Source organism: Ursus americanus, chromosome 2 (genome assembly GCF_024610735.1).
Source record: "Ursus americanus isolate L20-20 chromosome 2, mUrsAme1.1.p, whole genome shotgun sequence".
Classification (NCBI taxonomy): Eukaryota; Metazoa; Chordata; class Mammalia; order Carnivora; family Ursidae; genus Ursus; species Ursus americanus.
This window is the reverse complement of record NC_142128.1, coordinates 29026631-29052431: the sequence shown is the minus strand read 5'-3', so window position 1 is coordinate 29052431 and position 25801 is coordinate 29026631. Positions and strand designations below refer to the sequence as shown.

Below are 25801 nucleotides of genomic sequence, written 5' to 3'. Positions count from 1 at the left end.
TTTATCCTTCTTCTATCCAGAGCTGAAAAGGAGAGATTCTGAGAGGAAAGACATTTCTGCCCTTAGGTGAATCCAGAACAGAATCTCAAACACTGGGATCTGCCATCGTATCATTTTCTAGAGTGGAATTCTGCAGACAGAAAGATCCTGTGGGGTGCTATACAAATGTATTTCACTGGGAGATGATCCAGAGGGCCTGGTGGAGGGCCACCAGAGGGGTCAGGGACCGATCAGTGGACTGACTACTGCACAGCACACACCCCAGGGGCCACACTGAGGCTGTCAGCCACATTTTAACCAAGGAATTAAAAAGCTCCTTGGCTGGGGCGCCTGGGTGGCACAGCGGTTGAGCGTCTACCTTCGGCTCAGGGCGTGATCCTGGCGTTATGGGATCGAGCCCCACATCGGGCTCCTCCGCTATGAGCCTGCTTCTTCCTCTCCCACTCCCCCTGCTTGTGTTCCCTCTCTCGCTGGCTGTCTCTATCTCTGTCAAATAAATAAATAAAATCTTTAAAAAAAAAAAAAAAAAGCTCCTTGGCTGCACTTCCCTAGTCTGGATGGTCAGCAACTGCAGACTGCTGTTCAGATCCTAAATTTTCATACTGTAACTTTAAGGATTTAAGCTTGAAAAGTTCAACAGATTACTCAAGACTCCAATGATACCCCTGGTTCTTGGCAAACATTTAAAGGTCTACTGTGTTGTTTTAAATGTAAGGAAGAAAAAGACTTGTAGCAGCCTCTCTATGACATGACACAAAAATCACCAGAATAGTCAGCATCTCCAGCACTCTTCTGCCAACACTGACAGGGCCTGACGGAACCTCTGGCTACTGGACTGTCCGTCAATATTTTGAGAATGGTCAGTCTGGTCAGCAACAGGACACTGGAACACAATTCACTTATCAGCAAGAACAAGTGTGCTCTGGAAACCCATCCATGAAACACTGTCTGCGGAACATTTCCTCGGGATACTTTACTCCAGCCTAAATGGCACGCAGAACTTGATTTCTTTATGTACCAACTGAGAATGTGCCTTGAATTCCCCCCGAGGAAAAGCAGACAGCACTACCAATCTACACTAATCCTCATAAATATAAAAGGAAGGGACTTGCATTCTATGTTTGCCGCCTGAACACAGGATAGAAACAACACTTAGGAGAAAAATATTTGCTAAGTACATAATACGTACATAGTAAGCTCCAAAAGAGAACGGTCGCTTGGGTCACATGACGTCATCACAAGAAAGCCCAAATTGGCAATTGTTTCTGCTCTTGACCAGCTGCCAGAAATGCTTATCTTGGTAGAGTCCTTTGCTTCTTCTAAGGTTTGGATGAATTTCACAGATTGCAGAACGGTACAACGTGTGAACTTTGGATCAGACTGCCCACCCCAGTGCCCCCAATACCAGCTATATTTGACTTTGCAAGTCTGAATTCTTTGAGCCTGTTTCCTCTCTAGAAATTGGAAATACTGGTATCTATGCTTTACTGAGTTTTTATAAGGAAGAGACAGTAAAGGATGATCCTGGTACAACGCCTGCTACATGATATAAACTCAATAAACGGTCATTTCTCTGGCAATTTAAGTCATTTTGTTAGCTGTGAAGGGGTCTGGTATTGAGTTCTTAGTGCATCTTTGATACTAAAATGTGTAACTAAGACAGAGGACACTGTTGTGTGTAGGATTTACTGAGCACCCACTGTCCCAGGGCTGCTACAACACACAATATTCTATGGTCCTACTTTTTGCTACTTCCTCCTTAGAAAACAGAATCTCCCTCACAGGTCAAACAGTATCTTTTATACTTTTCATACCTTCTCCGACAGTGCTGGGCACCCAACATACCTTCGTGAATCACCCACAGCCCTGTCAAGATACTCTCGCCAGGACGACAGCTCAGACAGGAGGCCCTGGGACCTGTCTCTGCAGGTCAGACTTCCCCACGCCCTACCGAACCGTCCCATCCGGTTGCTGCCAATACTCCAACCAGGTCTTCACGGCTCCTGGTACCCTCTGAACGCTTGAGTGCTTCATGCAGACCCTTCATAGGCTCAGACCTTTGTATTCTCACTCACTGTAGGACCTTACGAAAGTCACCGAGCAATTGAAATCGGTCAACTCCACAGGCTCAGAGCCTGGTTATCTCAACCAACATCCTGCTGAGAATATTAGCGCTAAATGCTTACAACAACACAGTGAAGAAGGACCCGTTAAACTTCCAGCTTTGCGCTGCTGGAAGGCCTCAGCTGGTGAATGGTGCTCCAGAAGCCCAATTATCTCAAGTTCTCTGATTCAATTAAAAGCTGTCAAGATGTTTCTCTTTCTCTTTTAGCGGGACTGACAAAGAAGTACAAAATCTATCATTTTTTCTTTTTTAGCTCAAATCTTGAGGCAATGACAGCTTTACTGTCAATGGGAGGAAAATAAAAACCTATTTTAATGACGGTATTATACATTCAAAACCCCAAATAACTCACAGAAAGTTTTCACTTAGAATGATGAAAGTTATAAAAGGAGCTAATCTATTCAGGCAGTCTATTATTAGGTATTTTAATGTTAATACCTGTAAGATTATGCTGAGATAGAGGGGGAAAAACACCTGTCATCTTGTTCCTGAGAACTAACAGATAAGCTGAAAAATTCAGAAGAGTCTGAGACAGGAAGGAAAGGAATACAAGAGGGGACCCCGCCCCCCACCACACTAGCCGTGATCTCTAAAAGTCATGCCGACGTTCAATATGAACATTCACTGAGCAGACACAATGCGGCAGTGGTAAGAAGGTATCACAGGTGAAGATTAAGGGCGTTACAGAATAAAACCTTCTCCAGTGCTCAGTTTAGGGAACGGAAGGGAGGCAAGTCAAGAACAGCGGAATTCAAGGAGGCAGCTGAAAGAAACAATCTGGGCTTCAAACAAGAAGTTTAAGTTTTCAGTTAAAGTTAAGCCTCAGCATAATGTATAAAAACATATGCAACATTTTTGTTGCCTCTTTGATTTCATTGATACCAATGAGATTCAGAAAACTCCCCGCCAGCAGATCAGGCCACATTGCAAAGGGAGGAATTAATATGAAACACGATGAATTCTTAGCTTAGGTATGAATCAAGTTCCATGGCTTTCCTAGACCTTCCTTTGATCTGACTGTTGGTTCTGCTAGCCAGGAGACTGGCGTGATATGAGATAAAAGAGAGGTGCACTCGGGGCTTGGTCAGCGGCCCTGCTATCCCAAGCAGACAGGCAGTGGCATAGCCATGTGGGGAAAGCACGGGCTTTTCTGAAGGACAAACTGAAGGACTCCATGACCTTGGGTGGGTCCCATTACCCTTCATGCCACCAACGTCTGAACCGTGAAATGGACTTTGAGGACCACCTTTAAAGGAAAGAACTCCCACCAAGCACGAAATGCCGCACCGGGCCCTGAGTAAGCAGCCGTCAGTGAAGGGCTCTAACTGTTGTCACTGTAACAGCTGTGGGACCCAGTAGGTGACGGCCGGATCTCCGGAGCAAGGAACTGGCCTGGCTGACCATCGAGCCACTCCCTCATGTCACAGCCCAGCATTGTAGGGGGTCTGCGCATGGAGGGCTAAGTTCAGTCATGGACCCCCCGCGGCATCCGGGTTACGGAGAGAACATGGGATTTCGCCTCGGGCAGGCCTGGACTTACCTTCTGCTGCTAGCTACCTGGACCTGCACATTTCTTAACCTCTCTGAGACAGGTACCTGTGTCACTAAGACAGGATGGTAATCCCCTATGTCAGGGCCACTGTGAGAAGGCAATTACATCAGGAGAGAAAAGGCTCCTACTACAGCACCTTGCACATACTGGGCTTTCAACATGGGTTAGCTTCTGGTTTCCTTTGTTCCTTATGTAATTCTGTGTATGAGAGAAATCCAGGCTGCCTGGCGTTTTGCTGGGAACGGTGAAAACTCTGCCACTGAAAATAACATGTGTAGGAGGAGGCCTCTGTGCACATTTAAATGCACATTTAAGATACTGGGGCTACTTACACACATCAGCAAAACCTCTAAACCATGGAGGAGAGAGAGAGGATTACCAAAATGGAGTAACCGTCTTTAACTGAGAAGGCCCCTGCCAAGCCTTCCTCTATCAAGAGACAGGGCTTTTTAGGGATTCCTCAAATTAAATGGATCCTAAAAAGCATCTGGTCCCGTGGTAAACTACGGCAGCCCCCCTCATCTGCGGGGGACATATTCCCAAACACCCAGTAGATGCCTGAAACCTCCGGTAGTACCAAACCCTATACACTCCATGCTATTTCCTGTACATCCACAGCTGTGACGAAGTTTAATTTATAAATGAGGCAGAGTAAGAGATTAACAAGAGCTCATAACAAATGAGGACAATTATAAAACAATGTACTGTAATAAAAGTCGTGTGAATTGGTTTCTCTCACTTAAAAAATCTTACTGTCCTAGACTCACCCTTCTTCTGGTGATGATGTGAGATGATAAAATGCCCTCGTGACAAGATGAAGTGAGGAGAATGACAGAGGCATGGAGACCTAGCATTAGGCTACCAATGACGTTCTGATGATACAGAGGTCAGAAGGATCCTCTGCTTCTGGACCACGGCTGATTATGGGAAACCGTGGATAAGGGGGTTGTGGGGGACTACTGGACATGGGCTTTGCCACCAACCGAAGCCCTGCTATCATTTCTCCCCCCAAACTATGAGTTTCTAGAGCATTAAAGAGTACACAACTCCAGAGCTCTACTAAGATCTTATACAAACCTGCTGGTGAAAGGTCCTTCTTCATTCTTTTTAATTTCTTGGACTTTTTTCTTCCCTCGGAGAGGGGCTCTGCACAGGACTCTGTCTGCTCGAGCTCGGTGTCAGAAATCTCCCCCGATATTCTGGCCTCCAAGTCAGCTTCTTCTGGGCTCGGACTCAGATTTCTCTTTCCTGCCGTGCTGGTCGCTGTAAGACTGAAACACAAATAATGCGACGACATGAAAGGTGTTGAGATTAACAGGAACACTGGCCTCGAAAATGTCTTAATACTCTCTTAAGTCTGTTACCACTTAACTAGCAGCCAACAACACGGGCGGCTGCCACTTGTGTGTGAGAGTGAAAGACCTTATATAGGAACTGAAGTCTGAAGGTTTCCCTGTGATGACAAGCTTATTCAGAAGCAAGCTCGACGTTACGCTTGTGTACAGACACATAGGAATCTAAGCTGTTCTTAGTGCTTTGAAGAACGCATTTTTTTTTTTTAAAGATTTTATTTATTTGAGAAAGAGAGAGCGTGAGAGCGAGCATGGCGGGGGGGGGGGCAGAGCAAGAAGCAGAAACCCCGCTGAGCAGGGAGCCTGCCGGCATGGTGCTTGATCCCAGGACCCCGGGATCAGGACCCGAGACAAAGGCAGACGCTTAACCCGCTGAGCCACCCAGGCGCTCCTTGAAGAACAAAATTTTAAAGAAAATTCCTGGTTTCTGTTTTCGTGGAGCTCCTGTTTCGTAGCAGAAGAGTTGAGCTGCTGTAATAAAATAACAGTCTTGGTGGAGCTAAATTGGAAGACGGCACTGTTGTTACCTTCACGGCTGCCTGATGGATACACAACACAACGGAAGAATTCTGGAGCGCGTCAGCTATCACGTTGCTCGTCATCTGAATACACTTACAGGGCATGGCCCACCTTCACAGAATTCTCTTCTATTCCTAAACGGTGACTTGTCAAATTTATAATTAAACCTGGCTTCACTTTTAAAGCTTTATAGGATGTGACATGTTGAATTAAATCAAATTACATGTCCTGATTTTTCCTTGAGAAAATATGTTCCCTGAAATATAACTTGATAAAAACAGAGACCACATGGCCAATGTGAGTCCTGTCTCCTCTAAATGGGTCTTATAAATAGATTTTTTATTATAGCCCCCAAGTTATGAGAAACATTTAAAAATCAAGTCATTCCACTTAAGGGAGGCCATTCGAGTACAGAGAGGGGGCGGGAAAGGAGAGAGCGAGTGAATGCGCACATACCCCTATTTAAGCCTCTTCTAAGGAAGCGAATACTTAAAATATTATGTATAAAAAAACTCTGGCTACCCAGTTATCCCAGTTCCTCCACGTTAGCCCTGCACTCACATCTTCTCTGTAATTCATACTTGCTCACTCATGTGAAGAAGGAAAATAATAAACTGTTTTCCCTGGTGGTTATTAGAAGCCATCAGAGGCAGAATACACGGGCTCTTAAGACTGGCTGGCTGGCCTTGCACCTGTCCTCTTGTTCACATACATCACACGCACTTCTCCAAAACATCTCTTTTATTGAGGGGATATAAGGAAAAGGGGGCATACCAATGGTAATATTATGGGGGGTTATTAAAAATTAATGCAAGGGGCACCTGGGTGGCACAGCGGTTGAGCGTCTGCCTTCAGTTCAGGGCGTGATCCCGGCGTTGAGGGATCAAGCCCCACATCAGGCTCCACCGCTATGAGCCTGCTTCTTCCTCTCCCACTCCCCCTGCTTGTGTTCCCTCTCTCGCTGGCTGTCTCTATCTCTGTTGAATAAATAAATAAAATCTAAAAAAAAAATTAATGCGAAAGTTTACTGTTTAAAAACTGATAATGCCTTTAAAAAGTTTTCTTTTTAAAATATTTTATTTATTTAAGGCGGGGGGCAGGAGCAGAGGAGAGGGAGAGAGAGAATCTCAAACAGACTCAGGGCTCCATCTCATGAGATCATAACCTGAGCCAAAATCAAGACCTGGATGCTTAACCGACTGAGCCACCCAGGCACCCCACCTTTAAACAATTTTCTTAAAGACAAAAATAATTTGGCTGGTTTCTGAAAATCTGGAAAATTCAAAAAGTGTAAGAAAATAATAAGGACCCACTCTTCCACCATCAAAGGGAAACAGGCCTAAAAATTCCTCTGTGTTGTAAATTCTGGAACCTGGTAGCCTCTGAGATATAAATGTTTAATGAAAACTCAGTTGGGACTTCGAGAAAGACAAAATCCAGAAATAGCCTCAACTGCATATAGCAATCTAGTGTACGATGAAGGTCCTATCTCAAATTACTGGGGCAAAGATGAACTTTTAAGAAATGATGGGACAACTGGAAAAGGATAAATTAGACCCATTCCTCACTTGGTACAAAACCATAAACACCAAATGGATCAGATATCTACACGTAAAAAATGAAACTCTACAGTACTACAATAAAACATAGGTGAATTCCTCCAAAATCAGGGTGTACAAAAAGGCTTTCTCACTATGACTTGCAATGCAGACCCAAAAAATTGACAAATTTGATCTCATACAAATTTTTTACACGGTGAGCACTAAGTATTTGTAGCAGGGATCACAGATAAAAGGTTAATGACCCTCATATACAAATAATGCTCAAGCTGACGAGAGTCAGGGCAAAGCCACGAACTCCCTCTTACGGAGGGGAATGTGGCAACATCTAGCAAAACTACGCATTCATTTACTCGTTGAGCCTGCAATCACACTTCTCGGAACTTGGGAGGACACACGTGTAGCAACGCAAAAATACATATGCACAAGTGATCCACTGCAGCTTTCTCTGTAATTACAAAATATGGCCTGAATGTCAACGTGCTGGAAATCGCTTAAACAAACTGTGGTACATACAATCAGTGAAGTACCGAGCAGTTATAAGAAAGAATGAAGATCTCATAGAACAGACAGGGAATGATTTCTAGTTTAAAAAAAAAAAAGTGGATTAAAAAGCAAAGTGCAAAAGAGCCATTTATAAACCCAGTATCCCAGTCTGCGGTAGGGTTCAGGGAAGAACTCAAATCCTGAGCTCTTTAGGAGGACTGCTTCTGTTGCTGAATGAGTGAAGCAATTCTGAAAATATTTACATGCGTTATAGTACTGAGAAAATTAGTGAATGCGCTGATGTTGGAAGCCAGACACACAAATACTGGAGTGGGGAAAGACAAGGAAGAGCCCCGCGGAGATGAAATGAAAGTGGAGACATGGCTTAGGCTCACGATTTAAAAAATAAGTATGTGGGGGCGCCTGGGTGGCACAGAGGTTAAGCGTCTGCCTTCGGCTCAGGGCGTGATCCCCGAATCCCGGGATCGAGCCCCACGTCAGGCTCCTCTCCTGGGAGCCTGCTTCTTCCTCTCCCACTCCTCCTGCTTGTATTCCCTCTCTCGCTGGCTGTCTCTCTCTGTCAAATAAATAAATAAAATCTTAAAAAAAAAAAAAAGTATGTGTACACGTGTGCATATTTATGCAGTTACGTGCATATGCACGTGTGCCCTAACGTATGGGGGATATATGTGTGTATATCCATGCACTTTCCACGGAAAGGGCCTAGGAGCAAAGAAACCTCAGTAGCAGTGAGCACACCTGGTGTCTACATCTTAACTTCTAATACCGTACACCCTAAAAAATAAAACAAAACAAAACAGGGCTTCTTGAAGAACTGGCTGATTCCACCGCTAGGGTAAAGGAGGCACGAAATGAACCCGGAACATCTTGCAATATGAGAAAGCAGGAAAGTGCTAAAGATAAGAGGAGGCATGTTACAAGGACAGAGGCCCAGCTGGGAAGGGCTCTCACTGGCCAGGTATGTAAGCGCCAAAGTAAGAGGCAGTAACAAATTCTGAACTACTGAAGAAAGAGGAATCCATGGGTTTATGTAATACAAGACACGGAGGGAGGGAGGGAGGGAGGGAGGGAGGGAGGGAGGGAGAAGGGAGAGATCTTACAGGGAGTACCGACTAGGAACTGGTAACGGGGAAGAGAAATGGAGCTGGCAGATGATCCCTGTGCAACCCTCACATGAAGGATGGTGGAGGCAAACGTCCCCAGCAGCTGCTCTGCCTGTGGAGATGTTCTGATGGAGAGCAGGCTATCTGCACGGTCTGGAAGCGTCTCCCACACACTGGTAGCTGCACGGCACCGCTTGTGCAGTATTCCGGTCAGGACTGAAATGTCCCCATGAAGAAACAGCAGGCAAACCCAAATGGAAAATACCTTACTTTTCTGAAAAATAGTGGTGGGGGGAGGGGCTGGTGATCCTCAACAATGCCACTGTCCTAAGAGACTAACGAGACAGGAAAACTAGATGCAACACATTATCACAGACTGGGCCTTACAATGGAGGGGGAAGTGATGTAGATAATACTATATCAAATACTAAAATGGGGATGTGACCAGTAAAGCATCCTATCGATGTTCAGTTACTGAGGTTGGTAACTGTCCTGCAGGTGTGTAAGGAAATAGCATTACTTAGTGGACTCAGGGACAAAGGACCATGATGTATTTAACTTCCTTTCAGATGGTCCAGAAAAAAATAAGTATGTTGGGGGCCATGGAGAGAAAAAGAGAGGGAGTGGGGCGCCTGGGTGGCTCGGGTGGTGGAGCATCCAGCTCTTGGTGTTGACTCAGGTCATGATCTCAGGGTCTCGAGATGGAGCTCTGAGCCTGGGTGCTTAGCAGGGAGTCTACTTGAGATTCTCTCTCTCCCTCTCCCTCTGCCCTCTAGCCCCTACCTCCCTCTCTAAAAAAAAAAAAGAAAGAAAGAAAAGAAGAGAAAGAAAGAAAGAAAAAGAGAAAGAGAAAGAAAAAGAAAAAAAGAAAAAGAAGAAAAGGAAAGAGAGGAAGGGAGCATGATACACAGTGAGTGTGTGCACACAGACGGGGGCAGGCAGGAAGAGAGAGCACGTGCACAAAAGCAAAAAATAAACAGAGCAAAGTGTTAACAACAGAAAGCATTTTCATAAATTCTTCCAATTAACTTACAACATATTTCCTAGTTCCTAATCTGTAGTTTCCACTCTCAAGTAAGAAGCCTTTGCTTCCTAGGAAGGTCTGTTGTTTATTGGACATCCTGCCTGCGAAAGCCCTCAGATATGTGTGGAACGAATATATTTCATATGTTTAGATATGTATATGGATGTAATATCCATGCCAACATAAAACTTTCTCAACTATCATTCTCTTGATAAAAATAAAAGCTGTGACTATATCCCATGTAATTTAACTAAAGCAGTTTTGGATCAAAGCCCATTTTTATTATACATGGAAAACCAGATATATGAGGTAGAGCCTTTAAATGCTTTACTATTTATACATTTTTCAAGGTATGGCTGTGTGTATGGATAAATATATGTATGGACACTCTCAATACATGCATGCTGATCAGATCACCTCTACAGACTGATTTTATTTTATTTTTTAACATTTTTTTTTATTTTGGTTTTTTGCATCATGATAAGTGTACTCTTTAATCCCCATCCCTTATTTCCCCCACCCTCCCACCCATCTCCTCTCTGGTTACCATCAGCTTGCTCTCTAGAGCTGAGAGTCAGTTTCTTGGTTTGCTCCTTTCTCTTCTACAGATTGATGTCAAAGGTCAAAATGAAAACCAGGCAAAACCACCTCCCATTAGTCTGAGCTCATTTTGCAAGCAGAGTTATAACGCACAAAGTCAGCTTCTTCATAATGAATATGAAATGCACATTTAAATCCACTGAAGGAGTGTTACTTAATTAAAAAATAAAATGTTAGAGATGCAAATTGATGTGTCAAAACTGAACATTAAACCTTGATTAGCATTATACGGGGGATGCAAATGATAAACCATGCCAGGTACAATGGCTATGAGGTCAAACTCAGAAATTTGCTAGAAGTTAAGGTGTTGATAATGCAGCAAGTGCAAATGAAATTCTTCTAGGGTGACTATTTCTATTAACTGCTTCCTTTTAGTAGGAAAAAAAAATGTTTGCTAATGGGTTACAAGTTCCTACAAATACCATTTTCTGTGAAACTACAAAAGCTACCCCATGAAGTTTCCCCCTTTTTATTTTAAATGAGGGTATTATTTACATGTGATGAAACTCGCTCATTTCAGGTATACAGCTTGGTTAATTTTTGGCATTGTATACAACCATGTAAACGCGCCAACAATCAAGACTTAGAACTGTTTCCCTGAAGAAGATTCCTTGTACCACTTTGCACTGAATTCTCTTACCAGCAAACGGATCTGCCTGCAGACCCCGTATTCTGCCTTTTCTGGAAGTTCATATGAATGAAATCGTACAGTATTTAAGTCTTTTGTGTTGGACTCTTTCACTTGTCATAATGCCCTGAGAACCAGCCATGCAGCTGGATGTCCTGGCATTTTACTCCTTCTATCACTGAGCAGTGGTATTTCCCAGTATGGCTCTACCACAATTCATTTATTCGTTTACCAGTGGATGGACATTTGGGCTGCTTCCAATATTTTGCTCTTAATCAATAATAACACTATAAACATCTGTGTAAAGGCTTTTCTGAGTTTTTTTTTTTTTAGATCATGGTAAAATACACATCATATAAGTGTTAACCATGTTAACCACTTTCAGCGTACAGTTCAGCGCTGTCAAGAACATTCACGATGTTGCACAACCGCCGTCCATTTCCAGAACTCTCTTCATCTTGCGAAACTGAAACCCTGTACCCATTAAACAGTAACTTCCCATTCTCCCTTCCCCGCAACCCCTGGCAACCACCATTCTTTCTGCTGCTTCGATTCTGACTACTCTAATAGGTACCTCATACAAGTGGAATCACAGAGTAATTGTCTTTTTGTGACTGGCTTATTTCACTTAGCACAACGTCAAGCAAGGTTCATTCATGTTGTAGCATGTGTCAGAAACGCCTTCCCTTTTAAGGCTGAATAATATTGCATCGTGCGGATATACCACATTTTGCTTATCCATTTATCTGTTAATGGACACCTAGGATGCTTCCAGATTTCAGCTGTGAGAAATACTAATATGAACATGGGTGTACAAATACCTCTTCAAGACCCTGCATTCAATTCCTCTAGGCATATACCAAGAGGTGGAATTGCCGGATCATACGGTAAGTTTGTTTTTCTTTTTCGAGGAACCATCACAATGTTTTCATAGCAACATTTCCACAAATGGCACACAAGGCCCCAATTTCTACACATCCTCGTTAACACTTGTTCTGTTCTGGGTTTTTGATGGTAGCAATCCTAATGGGTATAAGGTGGTATCTCATTGTAGTTTTGATATGCATTTCCCTAATGATTAGTGATGTTAAGAATCTTTTCATGAACTTATTGGCCATTTGTATATCTTCTTTAGAGATATGTCAATGCAAGTTCTTTGCCCACTTTTTAATCAGGTTGGTTTTGTTGCTTCTGTTGAGTTTTAGTTCCTTATATATTCTAGATAGTTATTCCTTATCAGATATAGGAGTTCATTTTGGACATGGTGTGAGGTAAGGGTCCAACTTCATTCTTCTGCATGTGGATATCCAGTTTACCCAACACCATTTACTGAAAAGACTGTCCTTTCCCCATTGAATGGTCTTGGCATTCTTACTGAAAATGATCTGACCATATATGTGAAGGTTTATTTCTGGGTTCTCTATTCTACTCCATCGATCTCTATGTTTGTCTTTATGTCAATAACACACTGTTTGGGTTACTGTAGTTTTGCAGTAAGTTTAAAATCAGAAAGCGTTAGTTCTCCAAATCTGTTCTTTTTCAAGATTGTTTTGGCCACCTAGGATTCCTTGAGCATTCATATGAATTTTAGGATGGATTTTTCTGTCTGCAAAAAATGTCATTGGGATTTTCACAGGAATTGCACTGAATCCATAGATTACTTTGGCCAGACCTGAAATCTTGACAACATCAAGTTTTCAGATCCATGAACATGGGGTATCTTTTCATTTATGTAGATCTTCTTTCATTTTTTTCAGCAATGTTTTGTAGATGGTAGGACAGAGCAGTCTCTTTCCATCTTCCTCTTCTTACAAGTGCACTAATCCCACCATGAGGCCTCCACCCTTATGACCCCACCTAACTTTACCTTCCAAAGATTTCATCTCCTAATTCCATCACATTGGGGATTAGGGATTCGATATATATGAATACGGGGGTAGGGGGCCATGATTCAGACTGTAGCACAAGGTCACTAATATTTTTTCCATCTTTTCTTCTAGAAATGTAATAGTTTTAATTCTTACATTTAGGTCTACGGGTCATTTCAAGTTTGTTATGCATATGCTGTGACATAAGAATAGAAGTGCAATTTTTGCATACCACTGTGCGATCATTTCAGATTTGTTTGTTTTGTTTTTTGTCTTTCTGGAATTATTTGTTGACAAAAAAAAAACTAACTTTGCCAGCACTTTTGTCAAGAATTTAAAAATTTTCCAAATTCCTGACAGTTATTAATCTTCAAAATTTGAGACCAAGAAATCAGAATTCCTGAATCGTAAATTATTCTATATTTTTCTAAGTATTTTACTTCATGTCTTTAAATAATAATGAGTTATAATCATAAACAATGAATTGCTTTTCTGTGACAGGATTTCAGGGGTTAGTTCAGTAAAAGAAGATATAATTATAAATGTATGGTTATTATTACGAACCATATGCTGCAACAAAATTATATATTTCAATAACGTGCAAAAAATAATCTCTACCTAATATAGGCATTTGGTAATAGAAAACACTAAAAGAATAAAACACTAGCACTGAATGGATGCCCAAAACACATCATTTAAAAATTGAAAGAGGTCACAAATATTTAATATTTAAAAGTTATTCTTAAATGAGGTTTTAAAACACACAAGTATTTATTGCTTGTGTTAAGTATTAGTATTTGTCATAAGGCAGATCTCCAGATGTAGAGAAGTTTCTTTCCTATTGTGCTGAAGTTGGTCAAGCAAATACAAAGTGGGCGTTAGACTACGTATTGCTTCATATAATCTCATTTCCGCTTTGAGGGATGAAAATATTTTGTGTGCTTGCCTTGATTTTGGTTTTGTTGTTAATAAATTGATACTCCTTGTCCTAATTCAGATTTCAGATGAACTGATTTCATATCAAAGTATTCCACAATGCTATTTACATCTCGCTTTTGCATTTCCTCTGTAAAAGTAATTACAAAGAACTATAGCCTTCGAGCAAATATTCAAACACTAAAACACCACTGGATTCTATTAAGATAACATAATATTTGGGTATCCTAGCAAGGTCAACAGCACTACTATTACACAGAAACATGTTTCAGAACTGCCAATTTAAAGACTGCTCTCAAAACTTATTATTTCTCAGAACAAGATTCACAGGATTTTTATAAAGTATACTGATGTGTGTAAACTCATTAGTAAGTTTTCATTTATAAAAATGATTCATCGTTAGCAGCAGGTAGGGCTACAGACATACACTTACAACACGGCAGCAGTGGCAAGCAAGAATGACAGATCGGATCGTGGCCCCTTTTCTCCCATATGCTCCGTCCTGGTTTCAGAACTGCTGAACTTAACCTTTGACACTGATTCCACTCTTGCTTTCAACTTCATGTCAGTGAATTCCTTTGAACTGGTAATACCTATGTTGATGGTTAAACTTTAATTCCCACAGATTTTCCTTTCCTTATCCTGATTTCCTGACTGAGTTTTCTCACAATTTGGAGTAACACAAATGTCCCTAGAAATATCAGGAAAGGATTCCTGCATGGAAACGCTGCTGGAAATCAAGAGACCACAAATGTGTGGCTGTGCTTTGGGACACTCAATTCTGTTTCGTTATCTATTTATCTTTCCTATGCCAAGCCCCACACTGTTATTAAACCTGTAGCTTTACATTAAGTCCTGAAGACAGAGGGTAAGTCCTTCAGTCAGTCGGCTGGGAGGTTCACACTGCTGGATAAAATAGCCACCTTTCAGTTTAAAGGGTTGCCCAGTTTACAAAATTCTCTTGTGTGATACTTCGAGATGACTATTTTAAGTGGAACACAGGGTTTTATTTCCATTTTACAGGCAAGATCCCTCAGCCTCAGAGTAAGTGACTTGTCCCCAGTCAGGCAGATGGTTGGGTAGACCTGAAACAGTCTTCCAGGTCCGGGCTCTTGGAATTGCTTCCCTGCCTCCCCACCACCCAGCCCCATGTTCCCAGGGCCAGTTCTTCTTGTGCAGGTCTCCCCTGAAAAAAGACCCCTTCAGAAAGGCTTTCCCCGGCCCCCTGCAGAGAACAAGCAGCCCCTGACCCTGAAGCATTTATCCCTCTATCCTGTTTTGTTTTCTTCCTATGACTCATCTCTGTGCTTCTTATTTACTTCTTTGTTTATTCTCTTTCTCTCTGCCACTAGAACGTAAGCTCAGCGAGAATGGGCTCTTGCACTCCTTGCGGAGCATGGGGCTTCTCAGCACCTGGCCCAGGGCCTGCAAGTCAGTCAGGCTTTGAGGTCAAGGTTTGTAGAGTGGATGGAAGAGACGAATTAAGTGAATGCTCCCCCCCCCCCCCCAAGAGCAATAAGGCAAGTGACAAACACCAAACTGCTCATTTCCTCCTGAATTAGATGTGATATATTAACATGGTTTACATTTGAGTATATACTCAACTTCCCCACATTCCCTATTCGATATAGCTAAGGGAAAGAAGGAAAGTCCCTCTGTGCAAACTACCTCCCAAAGCAAAATGAACTGGAAAAATCTGGGGAAGTGGGAGCTAGAAAAAGCATTTTTATTGTTTTCACAGACTCTCATACTGAATTCAAATTCCACGAGCATGACTGTTTCTGCGTTTGTGTCCATGATCTGGGTAGATAAGGGGAGGATGTTCACTAGCCTATGCTCAATTCAGAAAGCAAGCCCATGGAGATGGCTGATGAACTGTGACTTTTATGTCTAGAATTTGAATCTGAAAAGCAAAATAAGATCAAATAAGGTATGTCTGTATGATAGCTACCCAGGAATAAAGGATATCTCCTGTGGAATGAGCATCAAGGAAGCAGGGGGAAAGAGAAGACATGAGTACGTTGTGTAAATACATGGCTCAGTTCTAGGTACAAATTTATTTTTAAATATGAGATTGGCCTAAATAAAAGAAAAAAATGTTTCCGGGTTACACAGAATCAATGGCACTCAATTGGAACTTTTTACAAGAACCCGATTTGAAGCTGGCTAAACAATCCCCTATTGCTCACTCATGTTAATGCAACACAGCAAAGATTAATGGATGATAAACATGAGAGAAATTAATACGAATTCCTAAATAAGGAACTTATACTGAATTCAACACATAATTAGTTGAAGCCGAATTCAGAACATCTGAAATTTTCGGAAGCTGGGATGAAATTTACTTTTGCACTAAAATTTACTTTTGTCTCTGATGAAGGGATTTACTAATCAAATCAGTAATGTAATCAAAACAAAACAACTCCTCCCACAGCAAAAGCCCAACTATTTCAGAAAATAAACAGCTTTTAAAAAATTTCCAGGAAGTTAAACACGACCAGTTGGACACACATATTTATCTATGGAGGGATATAAATAACTTGACAAAGGCACAGAGAACAGGAGAAGCAACATCAGAGGACAGGATGTCAGCTCACTTTGGAGACACGCTTTGGAGACGACAAGTAGAAAGACGAGTGCCAAAGAACTTTGCACAGAGGAGGAAACAGAAATCGAAGTGTTGTATAAAAGGCTGATTCGCCCAATAGAGCCCTGCAAAGTCTCAGCAAGTAATAGGCACCGGATTCCTGAAACAAGTAGGTGATAAGGACTGGGGCTACATTAACAGGAGGAAGGGCTGTACTAGGATTCCCATCCCATCCTTGGGAAGCCAGGAGACCAGAATTCCCCAGGCCAGGAGCAGCTGGACAGGAGGCTGACTCTGTGGAGAAACTGACCCTCTCACGGAGGCACCAAGTCCAACAGTGAAGAGTGGGATTGAGTAGGGCAGTAGGAAGTGATGAACGAGGGAAGCAGCATTCCCCACATACTGAGAATTGAGGCCTCCAGCTTCCTTTTGCCAATCAGTACCCAATGCACAAGGAGTCGGGCTTACCTTCCCCAAGCTGCAAATCAGAAAATCGACGTCTAAAAAATCCTGAATCCTTACAGCTAATATCACAGTTAATGCAGAATGCTTTTGTCCTAAGATAAGGAATAAGACACATATGCTGGCTATTTCTACTTAACACTGTACTAGAGGCCCTAGCCACTGCAATAAGACCAGAGAAAGAAATAAAATTTATATGGTCCACTGGACAGTGAGAAATACAGTTGCCTTTATTTACAGTATATGTGATTATCTAAACAGAAAATACCAAATAGCCTATAAAAGGTTATTACAATTGGAATGCCTGAGTGGCTCAGTTGGTTAAGCGTCTGGCTTCAGGTTAGGCCATGACCCCAGGGTGCTGGAATTGAGTCCCACATTGGGCTCCCTGCTCGGCTGGGAGCCTGCTTCTCCCTCTTTCTCTCCCTCTGCTTGTGCTCTCTCTCTCTCTAATAAATGAATAAAGTCTTTAAAAACAAAGTTATTAGAATAAGTGAATTTGGTGAGGTTCAAGGATACATGGTCAGGGATGCCTGGGTGGCTCAGTTGTTAAGCATCTGCCTTCAGCTCAGGTCATGATCCCAGGGTCCTGGGATCGAGCCCCACATCAGGCTCCCTGCTCAGCAGGAAGCCTGCTTCTCCCTCTCCCACTCCCCCCACTTGTGTTCCCTCTCTCATTGTCTCTCTCTGTCAAATAAATAAAATCTTAAAAAAAAAAAAAGATACATGGTCAACATATACAAATCAATTGTATATCTTGATATTAAAAATGAATCGCTGGAAATTGAACTTTAAAATATATGATTTATGGGACGCCTGGCTGGCTCAGCCGAAAGAGCATGAGACTCTTGATCTCAGGGTCATGAGTTCGAGCCCCATGTTGGGTGTAGAGATTACTTAAAAAAATAATAAAATAAATAAAATAAAATAAAATGAATGACTTACAATAGCATCAAAAAGCAAAATACTTAGTGACAATTCTAATAAAGCATTATGTCAATTTTGTACACCAAAAACTATAATAAACTAATGAGGAAAATCAAAGAAAACCTAAATGGGTGAAAAGAAACACCACGTTCATGAGTTAGAAGACTCAATACAGATAAGATGTTAATTCTCTCCAAAATGGTCTATAGATGCAACATAATCTCAAAGTCCTAGTGAGCCTTTCGTAGAGATCAACAAATTGGCCCTAAATTTTATGTGGGAAAATGAAAAGCAAGGATGAGGGATTTACCATCTGATTTCAAGACTCCCTATAAAGCTATAGCAATCAAGACAGTGTGGTACCGGTAAAAGGACAGATGTAGGGGCTCGTGGGTGGCTCAGTCATTTAAGCATCTGCCTTCATTCAGCTCAGGTCATGATCCCATGGGCCTGGGATTGAGCCCTGCATCAGGCTCCCTACTCAACAGCGAGTCTGCTTCTCCCTCTCCCTCTCTGAACTTGCTCACTTGCGCTCTCTCTCAAATAAGGAAATAATAAAATCTTAAAAAAAAAAAAAAGGATAGACGTATACACCAACAGAAAAGAATGAGTCCAGAAAATGACCCACATATATATGGCCATGGGTTTTTGACAAAGAAGTCAAAGTAATTCAACATAGAAAGGACAGTCTTTTCAAAAAATGGTGCCAGAACAAATGGACATCTGTAAAAAAAAAAAAAAAGAACTTGAAATAGATCATATACCGAAACACAAAACAAAAAACTGTAAATCTAATAGAAAAAATAAGACAGGGGCGCCTGGGTGGCGCAGGCATTAAGCGTCTGCCTTCAGCTCAGGGCGTGATCCTGGCACTCTGGGATCGAGCCCCGCATCAGGCTCCTCGGCTGGGAGCCTGCTTCTTCATCTCCCACTCCCCCTGCTTGTGTTCCCTCTCTCACTGGTGATCTTTTTCTCTGTCAAATAAATAAATAAAATCTTGAAAAAATAAGACAATCTTTCTGACTCTAGTTTAGGCAAAGATTTCTTAAGGAGATCACAAACAGCACAAGCCATAAAGAAAATCAGAAGCCTCAGAGAAAATATATGTAATTACAAAGCCAGCTTCTCACCTCCTCACTCACTCTACAGGGAAAGGACATCAATAAGATTAGCCTCCACACCCACAGTTTCTTATCCCTTTTTAGTTCATTCTTAAGTAATAATGGACGGCCGAAAATAGTCAAATATTTGAAGAAAATCTTCAACATAAGATACAAGACCCAAAGCAGACCAACAGACAGAGAGAAAAAACTCTGAGGAAACGGAGACAATGCAAGGAGCTGGGAAAACTTTAAAACCTACAGGCAGTCTTTGCTTTGCACATAGTAGAGGACCATAAAAAGGACTGGACAAACCTACTATATTAGCAAGCCAGTGGATAAACAGAAAAACTAAGACGCAGCAATAATTACATTACTTGGAAAAAGGAAATATCAGAAGAGAAGTTGAAAGTGGTTGCCTCTGAGGGATGGGATGAGGGTAGCAGGGGGCAGCTGCTTTTTATTATAAAATTTTTCTATTATTTGGCTTATTTAAAAAGCAATGTTCGTGTATTTCATTGAAAATATTCTAAAAGAAGAAAATGTCAAGGACCTCACAAAGATCTACTTAAAACTGTGAAAAACCCTTACACCAATAGTAAATCCGTACTTGTCTGGCTATGTTAAACGGGCATACTCAGCTCTTTTAGACTCACTGGCTGCATGGCCACTCACCTTTCTCTGATGCCCATGTACAGAGAGGCCAACATACAGAGAGAAAAAACTCTGAGGAACAGAGACAATGTAGGGAGCTGGGGAACTTTAAAAACTACAGGCAGTCTTTACTTTGCATATAGTAGACGACCATAAATGATCTGAGCTAACAGAGAGGGAGAAACTAGAGATGAAAGAGGAAGATTGAAGAAAAAAAAAAAGGAAGCTATTGCCCACCTGGAGAATGCCACTCTAAATTCTAATAGTTTCATTATCTCCATAATTTAGCCATCTTAAATGGATATTCACATCCTATATTTTGTTAAATTAATGAGGAGATGACATCATTAGCACTACCAATCAGATCTGATTAATCAATAGGGTATGATGGCTTTACCAGGAGAAGAGAACATACTTTCCGCTCCCTCAGAACAGAGGACCACCTACCAGAAGATGTTCTGACACCAAGAAACCACATGTTTCTTGCACCTTGGTTTGGTTTTTAAAGACCTTTTGGGGATAATTTGCGACTACAGCACACTAGAAATGAATCCCTTCTAAGAATTTAGAATCATTAATCTAAGATGATGAGCTAATGGGCCTCATGGTCGTACCCAAGAATTCCCCAATTCTTTATATCAAATAGATGACAATGGATGTGATACTCAGGAAATGGTGGTCTGAACACTGATTTCTGTAGCATAATATAAGATTAATTTCCTCTTATTTCCCTTACAATATGACAATAAGGTGTGCATGAACGGTCTTCAGACCTGATATTCCAGGGATCCAATGTACTCCCACCTTCATGTGGGTCTTTTAGTCTAAACAGCAAGTAAGACAATAAAATAAGGTAGATTCTGGTGTAATTTAAAAAGAATGTCACTCCTTCCTGCCTTGTCTTTAGCAAAGCAATTGGAAGTATTCTTAGCCTGACTTTGTGTTGTTCTTAAAAGGGAAAAGCAGTCTCCAGGGCCTTTCCCAGTCAGAAAGTAGGAAGATACGTTCCCAGGGCGTTCCTAGTTCTCTTGTTCATTCATTTATTTAAACCCTTCTCTGAGTGACCATGGGGCATCCTTTGTTAGGTGCTGGAACGCAAAGGTAAATAAATAATATTATTTCACTTTCTACAGGAGTTCCCAAGGCAGAGAATTCCCAAGGATTCCAGGTGGCATGGAAGGCATCTCAGAAGGCATTTCTGATGGTGGGGAAGGATCACAAATGGATAGATGAGGAGGGAACAGACATTCTGGAAAGAGCATACATGGAATTTGGGATGAGAGAGATGAGGACCTGAATCGGGTTCTGACATTTACTGGTTTTGTGACTCTGGGCAACTTCCCGTATTTCTGTGAAGTCTCAAGTCTCCTCGATTAATAAACAGGTTATTATGAGGGTTAATAAGAAAATGAGGTGAGACAGCACAAGTTACAGTGCCTGGCACGTGGCACCCAAAGGACGTGCCTTCACCGTTCCCTCCCTGGCCTGCAATGGGTATGTTTTTGAAGATGATGTTGATCTGAGCCTTCAGAGGCAGGGGTCCAAATCTTTGAAAAGCGTCAGGAAATGAGAGACAGAGAGAAAGAAGAGTGTGGACGGGAGGTGCAAGAAGTCTGTGTAGGTTGTCTGGGCTGGCCCTGAGCTACAAGGCAAAGGGAAGGAGGGAAGGTTTCCAGGAGCCTCCCCAGGGCACATGAAGCCATCTGCTAACTGCCACTTGTGAATTTATGGGTGTCTGGAACCTGCAAACCACGAAAAACCACCCCTAATGCCCTACTCTGTTGGAAATGTATACGAGGCTTCTGGAAGACGTGATTCCATTTTTTCACATCATTATAAAAACTTCAAAAATATAGAAAAGTTTAAAGAGGAGTACGGTAAACATCCACTTAGCCACCACTTAGACTCCATAATTACTTCTACTTTGGGATTGAAGATTTGAAAATATACCGCAAATTTTAGTTCTTTTGCATTTGGGAGAAGGGGCACAAAAGGGAGGATGTGAACGTTCCCATCTGGCAAGCGTCTACTTGGCTTCTGCAAGACCAGCAGTGCAGCTAAACGAATGGAATCTTTGCACGGACAAAAGGAAGCACCTCAAATCTGGAGACGGCATTTCAATACGGAAGCGCCCATCAGCACAGTGACAACCTGGCACTGGGCCACAGCAGCCATTCTTCATCCTTACACCCGACCTCCCCCAAATAAACACCAACTGCCTGTTGCTTCGGCTGCCTTAGGACAGACTACCAGAATTAAAATGTATACAGAGTCAAAAAAAGAAGTATCAGAAAAATGTTAAAAATTTCTACCTTTAAGCAATTAATCCATACAATTTACACATTTCATATTTTATTTCAGCTAAAGCTACTACAGAAGATATAGAAAGAATCCTAACTACACTGACCTGGCTAAGTCAACCAGGAAAATTTGTTTTTATTTAGTTAACGGACACGTAAAAAGTAGCACTTCACTGCCCTACCTGAGTGTGTCGGGGGCAAATTCAATCATGAGCACCATTTAAAAAATTACACTCTTACATGAATATAAGTATGAATAATATAACATTATTACAAACACAGATAATTACTTTTAATTAGGGTGGATCAAATAACGGGAAAATATGAAAAGAAAACATTACTTCTCAAATATCACTGCTGTGAGGAGACGTGAACGCACTTCAAGACATCAGAAGTCATGTAAGTGCAAGGTGATACTCAACGGAGCTTTCATGTTATTTAAAATAAAGTCCTGAGATGACATTCTGCTTTCAACTGTGAGGTAAAAGGCAGCTTTTCCACTTTCACTTTTGTGCTTTTGTCAGTTTCCACCGCACTGACACTTCATACTCTAGATCTGTTAAGGCAGACCTTCATCTCAAACTCAATCCATCTGGGTGCCAGACACATGACATCCCATCTAACAGATGAAAACGGGAAGGCCAGATCTTAGCAGCATGTTCCGCTCAATCCACCAAGCTCTCATTTTATCTTGAGAATTTTTACGTCTACAAATGCATTTAAATCAAGTCTAAAATAGACTACTAACTGAAAATTATGAAGTCATCAACTCTTTTTCTTGTTAATTCACCATTTTCTATTTAAATTTTTAAAGTATTCTAGGTCTGTTACCTCCCTTTCCCAGTTACTGTGAGAAAGGCTTTGAGGCAAACTCTAAGGGGAGCCTGGGTGGCTCAGTCAGTAAAGCGTCCCACTCCTGGTTTTGGCCCAGGTCATGATCTCAGGGTTGTGAGATCGAGCCCCACATCCTGCTCTGTACTCAGTGGGGAGCCTGCTTGAGACTCTCTCTCTTCCTCTGCCCCTCCCCCCAACTTGTGTGCACGTGCTCTCTCTCTCTCTAAAAAAAAAATTCTACTATAAAAAATGCATTCCAAGTTGCCTTCGTCTTTTTAAATTTTATTTTTTCAAAGATTTTATTTATTTATTTGAGAGACAGACAGCATGAGCAAGGGAAGGGGGCAGACGGAGAGAGAGAAGCAGACTTCCCACTGAGCAGGGAGCCCAACATGGGGCTCGATCCCAGGACCCTGAGATCATGAGTTGAGCCAAAGGCAGACACTTAACCAACTAAGTCACCCAGGCACCCCTAAAATTTTTAATTCTGGGAAAATACACATAACAAAATTTACCATTTCAACCCTTTTAAATGAGCGGTTCTGTAGTGTTAAGTACGCGGACAGTGCTGTGCAACCAATCGCTAGCACCCTTTGCATCTTGCAAAACAGAAACTCTACACCTACTAACCAACAGCTCGTTTCCTCCCGCCCCCAGCCCATGGCATGTCTTCAAGGTTCACCCATCTGGTAGCAGGCGTCAGAATTTCCCTTCTCTTTGAGGCCGAATAATATTCCACTGTATTCGTCAACCACATTTTGTTTAGCCAAGTTCCTTGCACCTCTTTTTATATTATTCTCAGGAATCCTATTGACATATCTCCTGTGAGAGAGAGCAGTGGTGCCCTGATCTGCTGGCCCAAGAGAAGTCAAAGGGAAGAGACAAGCTAGGTCAGTTCATCTCTCTGACACCAGCCAGGTAGATGTGAAAGGGGATACTTCTTAAGAGTCGTTGCATCTTGATTTAAAAGCTCCCAGGTTTTATGTCTTTAGGGACATTCTGTGGTAAACCCAATTTGCCTGGTTAATCGTTCCATTTTATTAGTAACTACATACTTTCAAATCCTGCATTTTGTATTAACCAGACTCTACTTATATGCTCAATGTTTATTTCAATATCTTAAAATACTCCCTTCAGACCAGAATGATCCTTCCTTCCAACTGTTCAGATGTGGAAAGGAGTAAGTGGGAGGGCTGAGTGGAGGACCGGGATCATTTTTCTTTAGTTATTACAAAAAATCACTTAGAACAGATGTTAAAGGTCTCCACCACCTTCGCAGTCTGAAATTAGCACAGCCCTCAGAAGATCATTAGGCCTGGCCAAAATCAGCACAGAGGAGGGGAAGGTAGCCGATCAGCAGGAAGAGCTCCGTCTACGGCAGCACCAGCTCTAGGATGTGGAGCAAGACATGTCCCCTTCCTGAATTTTCTTAGGAGCGAAGCAAGACTAATAATAATAATGCTACCTAAGCCCCCTGCAGGTTCTTCCTCAGTCCCATGAGAGTCACTACTCTCATAATGGCATCTCAGGATTTTAACTATGGTTCCTACTGCCTTTCCCTCCAGCTGCTGTCCCGGGCTGAATACACTCAACACGTGTCCATCTGCTCTCACTGTGAAGTCCTCTTCCTCTGGACTCTCTGCAGTGCCTCTACTTAACAGCAACCAATCAACCGATCAAAGCCCAAGACTGTGGGGCACCTGGGTGGCTCTGCTGGTTAAGCGTCCACCTTCGGCTCAGGTCATGATGCCAGGGTCCCGGAATGGAGCCCCAAGTCGGGCTCCCTGCTCAGCGGGCAGTCTGCTTCTCCCTCTCCCTTTCCATCTGTGCTCTCTCTTTCTCTCAAATAAATAAATAAAATCTTAAAAAAAAAAAAAAAAAAAAAGCCCAAGACTGGATTCTACAAAGGGGATGACCAGTGCTGAGCATACCAGAGGATAACACTTCAGGATTTTTGATATTGTCTTGAACATCCCAGCATCATGGATTTAAAAAAAATTTTTTTAAGTTAACCATTTTACATTGATGATGCATGAGACTACACATCTGAACCCTCACCCCAAAGAAGTTAAGGTTAAAATTCAGAGGTTTTGAACTTAGGGTTTCCTTAATGCAGGTTTGTTTGTTTGTTTTAAGAAAACATAATTCATTAAAACAAGACAGCATCTCTCTCAAACACGCAACTCACAGGTGTAGGTGTGCCATGTCCCGAAGAGGCAACTTCATGCACAGGGCTGTGGATCCCAAACACCCGTAAGTAAGAATTCTGTGCAGCTCTAGCTTAATTATTCAGCTTCTCTGAGGCTCAACTTTCTCATACATAACTGAGGAATATCACCAAGGGTTTCGTGGTGTTGTCAGAGAGATTTTCTAAGAAGATGTAAAGCAGTAGCACAGTGCCTGGAATGAAGCCTCTGCTTAAAACACAGGAGCATTCTCTCGCTTTTCACATTGCTCCAAAAAGCAGGCAGTGTGTCCGTGGGCTTTACACCTTCATAATGACGGCACAGAGGAAGAGCTGGGAAGGGGAGAGAGGGTCGAAGAACCATCCACCTCCACAAGAGCATGGGCCATGAATCAACTTTTCACAACGCATATGACAGACAGTATTTGTGAATTTCACTATGAGGCTGATCATTTAAACTAGGATTACACACCCAGACTTAGCCAGGTTAGTCCATTTTATTAAGGAGGTTCAAGAACACTAAAACCAGCTGCAATGTAAAGAATCACATTTCACCAGAAGCAGAGTAAGAGGGGCTTCCGAGATACCAGGCTAAATGAAAAACAGAAGGTAGAGAAAAGGACGTGTGGCCCATTACCATCTACCTAACAGGAGGTGAGGGCATAAATATGTAGTTGCTTAATAAATTTGTAAAAACAGAAGGATATACTAAAAACTAATAAATGTGGTCGCCACGAGGGAGGGAGGAAACAAGGTGGGGAAGGCAGGGAAAGAAGCTTGAGAGATCCGACTTTGGAAGCACACAAATGGTCTACATAGTTACAAAGCAAAACTGATTTGAAAAAAGGCAATCCCTGAAGTTAAAAATGAAAGAAACCTAAATGTTTATTGAGTTGGTAGCTTAACCACACAAAGAGGAATTATTTCAAGCAACTTTAAAATCAGGTAATTTGTTCTTCTCTGGTCAGATATACTTTAG

At 41.9% G+C, this 25801-nt stretch overlaps 1 protein-coding gene and 1 long non-coding RNA gene across 3 annotated transcripts in view; one reads left to right on the top strand and one right to left on the bottom strand.

Moving 5' to 3' along the window:
- PARN (poly(A)-specific ribonuclease) overlaps nucleotides 1-25801 on the bottom strand; it is a 155747-nt gene that overhangs the window by 5462 nt on the left and 124484 nt on the right. For both annotated transcript variants that reach the window (XM_045776083.2, XM_045776084.2), the window contains one exon: nucleotides 4755-4948. In XM_045776083.2, coding sequence (XP_045632039.1) covers nucleotides 4755-4948 — 194 coding nt within the window. The remainder of the gene's footprint in view (nucleotides 1-4754; nucleotides 4949-25801) is intronic.
- On the top strand, nucleotides 11505-24482 carry LOC148110533 (uncharacterized). The gene is made up of 3 exons (XR_015727971.1): nucleotides 11505-11856; nucleotides 20637-23527; nucleotides 24203-24482. It is a non-coding gene; the product is annotated as an uncharacterized LOC148110533 (long non-coding RNA).